At 60.9% G+C, this 10,532-nt stretch overlaps 1 protein-coding gene across 3 annotated transcripts; it reads right to left on the bottom strand.

Moving 5' to 3' along the window:
- Positions 1-1,588: 1,588 nt before the first annotated feature.
- On the bottom strand, positions 1,589-10,113 carry IRAK1 (interleukin 1 receptor associated kinase 1). 3 transcript variants are annotated; one of them, XM_067724443.1, is made up of 14 exons: positions 9,953-10,113; positions 9,702-9,869; positions 9,429-9,560; positions 9,206-9,309; positions 8,869-9,054; positions 8,654-8,718; positions 8,335-8,449; positions 7,538-7,656; positions 6,853-7,060; positions 6,467-6,532; positions 5,091-5,327; positions 4,140-4,575; positions 3,501-3,644; positions 1,589-3,112 (listed from the first exon to the last, which is right to left on the bottom strand). In XM_067724443.1, the coding sequence occupies exons 1-14, from the start codon at positions 10,086-10,088 to the stop codon at positions 3,051-3,053; spliced, it is 2,178 nt and encodes a 725-aa protein (XP_067580544.1). In that variant the 5' UTR covers positions 10,089-10,113; the 3' UTR covers positions 1,589-3,050. The 3 variants fall into 3 exon arrangements, with proteins under 3 accessions (XP_067580544.1, XP_067580543.1, XP_067580545.1); XM_067724442.1 differs by having other exon boundaries at positions 8,654-9,054; XM_067724444.1 differs by lacking the exon at positions 8,869-9,054.
- Between the last annotated feature and the right edge of the window lie 419 nt (positions 10,114-10,532).

Genomic DNA, 10,532 nt, shown 5'->3' with positions numbered 1-10,532 from the left:
ATAATCGTAAAAGAAATGCAGCTATACGGAGTAAATTTTCTGACCACAACAGAATTAAAAACACATAACGAAAAGATATCTGCAAAATTCTCAAATATTTGGAAATTAAATACACTTCTAAGTAAGATATTGGTTAAATAAATAATCACAAGGAAAATTAGAAAACATTATGAACTGAATGATAATGAAAACAGAACTTATCCAAATGAGTAGAACGCAGCTAAAGGTGTTCTCAAAGGGAATTTATAGCTTTAAATGCTTATGTTAGAAAAAGCGAGGTTTAAAATCAGTGATTTAAGGTTATGGTTTAAGAAGCTGAAAAAAGATGAGCAAAATAAGATTTATTACTCCAAAACAAGTAAAAGAAAGGAAATGATAGAGTGGAAAATCAATAAAACAGAAAATGGGCAAACAATGGAGAAAAACCAGTGAAACCAAACTTGCTTCTTTGAAATGATCAATACAATTGATAAGCCTCTATTCAAGCTGATCAAAAAGAAGGAAAGACAAAAATTACCAATATTGGGGATGAAAGAGGGGCTATTGCTATAGATCCTACAGACATACAAGGGTAAGGGGGGATTATTAAGTTTATACCAACTGAGATGAAATGGGCAAATTCCTTGAAAGACACAAGTTATGAAAACTGACCCACGAAGAAACAAAACCTGAAGGGCTTCATATCTAATTAAAGAAATTGAACTTATAATGAAAAACCTTCCCACAAAGAAAACTCCAGGTGCAGATGACTTCACTGGCGAATCCATCAAACATTTAAAGAAGTAACACTGGGGACCTCCCTGGTGGCGCGGTGGCTAAGACTGAACTCCTAATGCAGGGCGCCCGGATTCGATCTCTGGTCAGGGAACTAGATCCCACATGCATTCCACAACTAAGGAGCCTGCCTGCGGCAACTAAGACTTGGAGCAACCAAATAAATAAATATTGAAAAAAACAAAAAAGAAGTAACACGAAGGATACACAAGCCCTTTAAGAACACAGGAGGAGAAGGAGACACTTTCCAACTTATTTTATGAGGCCCTGACACCAAAACCAGATAAAGATATTACCAGACAACTACAGATCAATACCCCTCATGAACACAGATGCAAAAATTCTCAAGAGATATTAGCAAATGGAATTCAGCAATATATAAAAGGATAACACATCATGACCGAGTGCTGTTTTTATCTAAGGAATACAAAGTTGGTTTAATATTGGAAAATCAATTTATGGGGTTTACATTGACAAAGTACATCTATGACAATCCTATAGGTAGCATCATACTTAATGGTGAAAAGCCAACACTTTGCCCCCTAACATTGACAACAAGGCAAGGATGTCCACTTGCACCGCTCTATTCAACGTTTAACCAGAGGCCCTAGCAAGTGTTAACAAGGCAAGAAAAATAAATGAGGGAATTCCCTGGCAGCCCAGTGGTTAGGACTCCGCGCTTCCACTGCCATGGGCCCAGGTTCGATCCCTGGTCAGGGAACCACGATCCCGCAAGCTGCGCGGTGCAGCCACATTAATTAATTAACTAATTAATTAGAAAAGAAAAAGAACTGAAAGGCACACAGACGGAAAGGAAGGGGTGAGACTGTCTTTATTTGCAGATGAAATGACTGTGTGCATAAACTGTCCCAAGGTATCCACCAAAAAACTAGAGCTAAGGTGTGAGTGAGAGCCAAGGCCACAGAATGCAAAGCCAATATACAAAACTCAGTTGTGTTTCTATACACTGTCAATGATCAACTAGAAAACGAAATAAAAATACCATTTACAATAGCGTCAAAATCCATAAACCAGGGAAAACTTAACAACCTGTGAAAGTACTGCTGGGTAGTAGTGTTGTGGATCTGCCGCCAGCATGGTGGCTTGATGGGAATGGAAACAAGAACCTCCAGAGGACCTGCGGGTGGGAGGCTAGGGTCTGGGTTTGGACAGTCAAGAACACCGAGATGAGAAGCACTGGAAAAGCTCAAGGCTTTCAGTGCCACAAAGCCCACAAGTACAGCCAGCGATCAAAGTGTACGTATTTATTACTCCAGGACGACTTGGACTTCACCAGTGCCTAGCTTCGCGGGGCATGTAGTGTGACTCGTGATCGCAGACACAAGATCATCCGAAGCCTGTGCTACAGCCCTGGGCTACTCTCAGAGACACTCAGTTGCACCAACGCCGACTTGCTTCCACAAACGTGAGTCCCATTTTCATTTTCCTTCCTCTCTGTCTTGCTGCCAACTTCCTGCTGTCTTGGGGCTTCTCACTGTCTGGGTAACACAAGGTTTGGGCCTAGCCAAACCTGGGGTAGTGGCCCCTCTGTCACGAGCAGTGCCCGGGCCTGAGGCTGAGCCTGTGGCCTCTGGAGCCCGACCTGGCTCGGTGGCCTGTTAGGCTGGCTCCCGGCTCCCTGGGGAAGCCTGCGGACGCTGGCCTGCCGGGAGGCGCTGCTGCACTCGCTGGGGCCTCTCAGAACTCCCGCTTCTAGCTAGTGGACTGAACCACGGGACGGCCACAGCTCACTTTCCCCTTCCCAATTACAAGCAGCTGGGAGGGCCCCTGGCCTCATCGGTTCCCGTCATCAGAGTGGCTGCTTTTCCCCAGGGCTTCAGCAAGGTCGGAAAAGAAGGGCTAAGGGCTGCTGCTGTAGGCCTGGGCTGCAGAAGCCCCGCCCAGCTCTCGGGGAGCTGGCGCCCCGCTAGTCCCACTGGACCACTCACCTCTCCTCCTTGGCCTGTGTGGCCAGCAGCCTTCAGACCTGCCCTCCTCCCCGCCACCGGCCCCTCCAACGACATCGGCTTTCCTCTCCCGCGAATGCTGGCCTCAAGGCAGGCTGTTGAGATGTCCTGCCCTACTGACAGCCAGCCGCAGCCGGCCTGGGGGGCCCTGAGCCCTGCCCGTGCCCACGCCCCAAGAGCAGCAGGGCCACCACCTGCCCTCCTCCGTGAGGACGGAGCCCCCAAGGCTGCCGAGGGTTCGCGAGCTGTGAGAACTTCCAACCGTGAGAACTTCGACTTCTGGGTTTAGGGATCTGACCAGGCGGCAGTTCAGCTCTGAAACTCATCACTCTCTTCGGGCCCCTGCCTGTTCCCGTGCTCCAGGCCCAAGTCTGCAGAGGGGGGAAGAAATGCCAGTCAGTTAGCAAACAGGGGGAGGCACTCGAGGGCTGGGCTGCGCTTCCCCCTTGCTCCCGGGGCGCTCTCTGGAATGGAACGTAGCTGTGGGGGCTGCCTGTGTTCTGGGAGCACGGGGGCTGCTGCCACCCCCAGGCTAAGGGAAGGTGCGTGTTGTCAGGAGGAGGAGAGCGAGCTGGGACAGGGCTGTACCCAGAATACACGATGTCCCAAAGGAGGCATGGGGGCCGGCCGGGCTCCCGGCCGCCGTTCGAGGGGGTGACGGGCTCGGGGAGCGGGGGCCCTATCTGGGCCCCAGCAGAACGAAGGCTCCGAGTGGCCCAGAGGCCAGCCGCCCGGCCGCAGAGCACAGTCCTGGGGTACCTGGGAGGGAGCTAGATGACAGCAGCTGCAGGCTGTCTAGGACCCCATCCTCGTACAAGGCCAGCTTCTGCAGCATCTTCTGTCGCGCCGGGTTGATGACAATCTGGGGGGGTAGTGGCGACGTGGAGCCGCCCAGGAGCGGTCCTGGGGTGGAGAGAGGGCCCACTGAGCCACAGGGGCCGATGGCCCTGGAACGCCCTGCTGACACTTCTGGCCCCATGAGCCTTCCCGGTCCCCAGCCCAGCTCCCTGCCCTTCGGAAGGACAGAGGCCCTCAGCGCTCTGAGAGCGGGGCCTGGAAGGGGCCGTGCTAGGGCCCTGGCTAGCTGCTGGGCCTGGAGCCCGGTCCTGGACTGGGCCTTCCTTGCCCCCAGCTTTTGGGGAGCAAGGTCCTGGCCTCTCCTCAGCCAGCTGAGGCCGCGGTCTGGGGAGATGAGACGGCACGGGACCGTCCTCTGTGGGCCTTTCCAAGGCCGGGTGGGGGGCCTCCCCGAGACAGTGGCCTGGAACTTGCTAAGGACACAGGGAGCTTAACGGTAGGCCCCAGTTCTCTCCTCCCAGAAGGCCGGGGGTGGGGAAGATGGGGACTGCCACCAAAGGAGGCCGCTGGTCCCTCTTCTGGGCACGTGTCCCCAGGTACCTTCCACAGCTGTGGGCTGGAGCCCCGGGCTGCTCCCCCAGCTCGACTGTCTGGTGGCATCCCCTTGAGTACAGCCAGCCTGTCCGAGGGGTGCTGGCGCCCACACGGCGGCCCCTGGGCCAGGGCTGCCTGGCCGGGCTGGGCCCGGGGGGCAGCTCGGGGTCAGGTGCCAGGAATGCAGGGCAGCAGATAGGCCGGACATGCTCTCGTCGCTCTCCACGGGCTGGTTGGCGCCTTTCTGCAGCCGCTCTGGAGCCTGGGCCAGGGCTCCCGAGGGCGCCGCCAGGGGCTGCCATGGGCTGGCACCGCTCAGGGTACTGCCAGTGGTGGACACGTAGGAGTTCTCCTGAGGGGAAGGGGGGCTGCGGCTGGTGGCCTCTGGCTCCAGAGACGGCCCTGCCACTGCCGCCTGCAGCGTCTCCAGCTTCTGGTAGGCCTGCGAGGAGGGAGAGGGGCTCTCAGGGCGAGTGGTCCTCACAGAAGGTGGTCAAACTGCACAGCGGCTCCGGGTCAGGGATGAAGAAGAGAGTTGTAGCCAGCAAAGCTAAGGACTTAGAATGGCTTCTCTCTGTCTTCTAGGAAGCGAACCTCGCTGCCCTGGTGCCCTCGAATGGGGCTTCTTCCTCTTCTCAGAGACAGAGAGGTGGGTGATGGGGAGGGGACTCAAAAAGTTAGGTGCAGTGGCACAGCACAGCCAGAAGGGGGCGCAGTAAAAAGCCTCTCGCCTCCCTCTGTGTACCAGGCGGGGTTCAGTGGAGCTCCGGCCACTCCTAGCAGAAGCACAGGCAGGCAAGGCACGTTTGGAGACTTCCTCCAGAAAGAGGTCTGCGAGGGGCTGTGTCTGGCTCCCTACACGGCAGTGCCAGGAATGTGGCATTTCCAGCAGGCCACGGTCTCCCACGGGTGGCTGGCATCTCAGCTGCTTCCCTTCCCCCTGCCTCACAGGCCTACCTGGGTCATGGCGGGTCTCCTCTTGGCCCGGCGGTGCAGGCAGCAGCAAGCCAGCTGGCCCAGGGCCAGGCCCAGCTCTGGTGGGCACGGCCCAGGCCTGGGGTCCAGGTGCTTCTTGGAGATCTGGGTGGCGATCGGGGCGGCCCAGGCATCTGCAGCCAGACCTGCTTGGAGTGTGGTCTGGGTGCTTTTCAGGGCCAAACCAGCCTCCTCGGCTTCCTCTTCAACCAGGTCTTTCTGCGGGACACATAACGTGAGTGTGGTCACCGGGGGCCGTGCCTTCTGCTGCGACCCCCAGACCCTCGTCGCTGGTGGCCCAGGCCCCAGGGATCCAGCTACACACACAGCACCCGGGCCCGCTTTCACAGAGTTGACTTCCTGGGAGGGGAGAGACGCCGACATGCCTCTTAACCAATGGAAACTGCGGTAGGGAGGCCCACGGGGCTTTCAACTGGGGCCCAAGCAAGTGACACTTCAGCGGGGATCTAAAGGGATGAACTAGCCGGGGAGGGCGGAGCCGAGAGGGGTGGGAACAGGACCAGAGGCCACCTTGAGTTCTGAGAGGGGAGGGACTGGCAGGAAAGACTGGGGTTGGGTGGGGGGTTGGCCTTTCAGGCAGAGGGAAAGGCTCTTACAAAGGCCCTGGGGCAGGCATCGGGGAGTCGGCCCGAGTCTGGGGGGCAGGTGAGGGGGCTTCCACAGCCTCCGCACGGTTACGGAAACTCGCTTTGGCTGTGGCACAGAGAACCAGCGGTCAGGCCCGAGGGGTGTGGTGCGCTGCTCCGGGCGGGCGGAGCGGCCCACGTGGAGGAGGTCTCCTGTTTGGCTGCCCGGCTCTGGCACAGACCCACCAAGACCCGGCAACGGACAGAAATAGCCCCAAGCCCGGGGCGGAAGGCCAGGAAACACAGCAGCTTGTAAAGCGTGAAGCACACGCGCCAACCGAGCAGACGGGCCTGGCGAGGAGCTGGGCTCCTGGCTCCAGGTCAGGCCCCGGGCAGCTTGGACCCGCTCCACAGCACTCGGGAGGGCTTCTCAGAGGCGGCCGCATTCTCTGCCACAGCCTCTCCCGTCCCCACGCGCCCACCCGGTTCTGTTTTCCACTGTGGCTGGCACCCTCCTCGCCCGCCCCCAGCCCAGGCGGGGTCTGGAAGGGCCCACGGCATCCAAGAGGACAGACAGGTTTCTCCTCGGCAAGGTAAATGAAGCCGTCTGGGGCCCTGACTATTTTCAACGATGAGTCAGCAACGGCAGAGGCTGGCTCCCGTGGGGCACTGCGTTCCAGATCATTCCGCCCTCCAGGTCTACGCCTGTCTGTCGCCCAGAGCAGCACCTCCCGGCCCACCTTCCTCCCTGCCCTGCCTCAGGAGGCTCACCAGATACTTGGTCTGGGCACCGTGCATCCTCACAGCCCGCTGGCCGGTCAGGGTCTCCAGCACCACCTGGAGAGAGGACAGGCTGGAGGGCGAGGCAGGCAGGCCCACTGCGGGGGGGAGCGGTGCACAGTGGATGGGGACGCCCAGCTGGGCGTGGACCGGGGCTGACAGGGGCACATCCCTCAGACAGGCACACGAGGACCGACTCTCAGCAAGGACAGAGCTGCAGCCGTGGGACTAAAGCTCTGGCGGTTTGGAGGGCCCACTTGAAACAAAAGAATTCAAAACTACAAACGTGAAACGAGGTGCGGGACCGAGGAAGTGGCCTGCGCCGGGGAGGGCAGGGCCCTGGAGCTGAAGCTTCATCACAGGGCCCAGTGGCTCACCACGCCGAAACTGAAGGTGTCGGTCTCCACAGCCAGCCTCCCCGTCTTGATGTACTCCTCGGGCAGGTACGCCAGGGTGCCACGCACAGTCCGAGTCTGGGCCACAGTGCTGCTCCGGCTGGGGTTGGCGCCTGCAAACCGGCTGAGACGGGCCAGGCCAAAGTCTCCCAGTTTGGGCATCAGTCTCTCATCCAGAAGGACGTTGGAACTTGGGGAGGGAAGAGAGTGGTGTGGGCCCAGCCTTGGCCCTGGCCCACTCCGTGACCCCCCCCCCACACCTGCCTGGTCCTGACAAAATCAGACTGCAGACAGTGGCCGGTGCGCCTGAGCGTTCCAGCCACCTGGGGCTCCGAGCACGTGGCCCCCAGAGCACCCTCACACGGTTCAGCCCCCGTTCATCGGTGGGGCCCGTCGTTGGCCTCTGCTTCCACACCTGTCCCACACCGGGTACTCAGTGACCCAGAGCCCCCAGCCCTGACATCCCCAACCTGAGTCTCGAGCGGGAGAGGGTAGGCCCACTCTCATGGGGGGCGCTCAGGGCAAGGCTTCTTGGGCCCAGTGGGCCGTGGCGAGCAGGCACCACGGCTCCCTGCCGGCGGAAGGTTTGGGAGCGTGACCCCTTGCCGTAGACTATGTTCCTGCCACTCTGAGAGGCCCCGGGGGCCTGGCTGTGTCCCCTCCTCACCTCTTGACATCTCCGTGGATGAGGCTGGGGCTGTCTTGATGTAAAAACTGAATTGCCCGGGCCGTGCCCAGAAGGATGTCCAGTCGCTGAGGCCAGGAGAGAGGAGGCCAGGTCTGGGTCTGGAAGGGCAGAAGGAGCAAAGGGGCAGAGGGGAGGCTGCGGGCCACTGTTCTTTGACCCCCATCCTTCCCTCCACCTGTCACCAAGGGGTCTGGACGAGCAGTTGACTCTCTGGGCCTCAGTTTCCCCTTCTGGAAAACGAGGAGCAAAGTCTCCATGAGCTACTTCAGAAGAGGGTGGCGACTAAGCTCCTGCGGTGCTCTCTCTGCACAGCGCACGGGGCTGGGATCATGCCCTGGGGACCCCCCACAGGCTCTGGCAGTCCTGGCTCTGGGGTGATCAGGATGTCGTCGGAGGCTCTTTCCCCGCCTCCCCGCACACAGCACACTTATCCTGAGCCCTTCAGCGTGAGGTTAGAGGTGCTCCTGCCCTGTGTTCGGTTAGCCCTTGCGTCTTGTGGGTGCCTCCCTAGATGGGGCCCCGGTGCTGTCTATCGCCTCCTTCCCTCAGGGCAATGCTGACGCGACCCTTCCGCTACCCTGCTTGCAAAGGGGAGAAGCCCAAGTCAAGCTACTCCGAGTCCAGAACCCCCTTTCAGAGGCACCACGAGCCAGGCTTCTGGGCATGCGGGAGCAGCAGGGAGGGGCCCCGCTCGCAGAGGCCGAGAGCCCAGGCCCCGTGTCCCGCTCTGCCCGGGTGCCAAGTGTGATGCAACGTGCCAGCCTAGGTACGGCTACCTGGACATGGAGGCGGTCTTCCAGGGAGCCGTTGGGCAGGAAGCCATAGACAAGGCAGTAGAAGCCACTCTGAGCACAGTAGCCAGCAAAGTCCACGATGTTCGGGTGACGAAACCTGCTTGGAAAAGTGGGGTCTGAGCACTTTGGCCCCCAGCATCCACCACGCCTTCCATCTGACCATCGTGGGGACAGTCCCTGCCGTTTCCTCAGCTAGCCTGAGCCTGGCAGGCTTTGGGAGACCAAGGGAGCCAGGTGCGTGACACACGGTCCTGGCGGGCCTCTCCCGCTGCCCGCACCAGGAGGGACACCACAGGCTCACCGTGACAGCTGCTCCACTTCGGTCCGAAAGCTCTGCTTCACCGTGGTCCACTCCAGGTCTGCCTCCTGTTTTGGGCCCAGAACAAGCAAGGGGCGGGGGCCTTGGACTGGGAAATCAGAGGGCTGAAGAAGCCGTGTGGGGTAGTGGGGGGAGGACCAGAAAAGTGAGGGTCGGCTAACAGCCTTCCAGAGCCTTTGCCTGGACGCTACACACACCTCCTTTAGCCTCTTCACAGCATATACCGTGTTCCTCATCACAGCCCGGTACACACACCCAAAGCCGCCCTCCCCGATCTTCAGCTCCTCTGAGAAGTCGTGGGTGCCCTGGCAAATCTCATGGAGGGGCCAGCAGAAAGAGGAGTGGGCCCCCTGCAGGATGGACGCTGGGCTCTCTGGGCTCCGCTGTGGGAAGAAACCCCAGATCAGGCGAGGTCCCGCCTCCTCCCCTCTGCCTAGCCCACCCCTGCTGGTCTGGCTGGGGCTCCCCAGGGTACCAAAGGCTGCCTTCTCATCGCTTGTCTCAAACCTCTGGGTGGAGGCAGGACCCACCTACCTTGATACAGGAAGGGGCTGCCGATGGCAGTGGTGGCTGGAGGGCAGCAGGGCTTGGGACAGGGCCGAGCTCAGGGTCAGAATGAGTCTGGGAGCCTGGAAGAGCTTCATAAAGACACCAGTGAGAGGCAGACAGAGACCAGTGGCCGGATCTACAGCCGTGGCCAGTGTCAAGGGGCTCCTTTCCTCCGGTTCATCAGGCCAACCCCCGGGAGCAGCCTTACCTGGGGAGAGGAGGGTGGAGGCCGACGAGTGCAACTTCTGGGGGCTGGGGGCCGCGGCCTCAGAAGGTGCAGAGATGCTGTTAGGCCTCGGGGCGGTGGCGCTGGGGGGCAGAAGCGGGGCGGGAGGGTGCCCTGGGAAGCAGAGGAAGGAAAGGGCTGTTAGGCCCAGGCGAAGGGGGGGGGGGAGGAGCTCCAGGGGAGGCCCTGGGCGGCCCCTCTCCCGAGGTCCTGGGGGTTCTGGGGGTCCCAGGGGCTCCGGGGCCGCGCGCTCACATGCCGTGATGATGTCCCGCGCGCGGAGCAGCTGCAGGTGCGTGAGGATGCGCACGAGGTCGGCCACGCGGGCGTTGCGGTTGATCCAGGGCCACAGGACGCTGGCCGTGCGCTGCCCGGAGCGCTCGCATAGCCGCAGCTCGGTCTGGTCGCGTACGATCAGGGCGGCTGCGGGGCGGGGGTGCGTCAGGCCGGGGCGTCCGGCCTCCGCGCGCCCCCCGCCCCGCCCCCGCCGGCCCGCCACCACCCACCGAACTGGCACCAGTCGGCGGGCTCCAGGGCGTCCATCACTTTGTAGAAGCGGCACATGACCCAGGGCGGCACCTCGTACAGGAAGTGCTGGGCGCCGGGGACCGCGGGGTCTCCCGGGCCCGGCCCCCCGGCCATGGCCGCCGCCGCCGCCGCCGCCGCCGCCGCCGGGCCGGGGCCTGTCGGGGCCGCGGCGGGCGCGAGCCTCGGCCGGCCGAGTCCGCGGACACTGACTCACTTCCCCTTTAAGCCGGCCTCGTGCGTCGCCCGGCGGGGCGGAAGGGGCGGTGCCCGGGCCCTCCGCCAGGTCGCCCGCCGCCGCCGCCGTCACGAGCCCCGGCCACACGGGGGCGCCGCGCGCGGTCACTCCCAGCGGAGGCAGCGCCCCTGGGCCCGGCGAGGAGGGCGGGGCGGGGCGGGGCGGGCCGCCGGGAGGAGGAGCCGTCTGAGCAGGGCCCCGAGGGCTGGAGGAGAGCGGTTCTCGGCCCGGGGACGACGGGCACAGCGCAGGCGTTCCAGAAAGGCTAGAAGCGGGCCTTGTGAGAGACGCTGGGAGGTCCTCTTCGGAAGTTTCGGTTTCAT

Source organism: Pseudorca crassidens, chromosome X (assembly GCF_039906515.1).
Source record: "Pseudorca crassidens isolate mPseCra1 chromosome X, mPseCra1.hap1, whole genome shotgun sequence".
Classification (NCBI taxonomy): Eukaryota; Metazoa; Chordata; class Mammalia; order Artiodactyla; family Delphinidae; genus Pseudorca; species Pseudorca crassidens.
The sequence above is the reverse complement of the archived record's forward strand: the minus strand, read 5'-3'. Positions and strand labels throughout refer to the sequence as shown.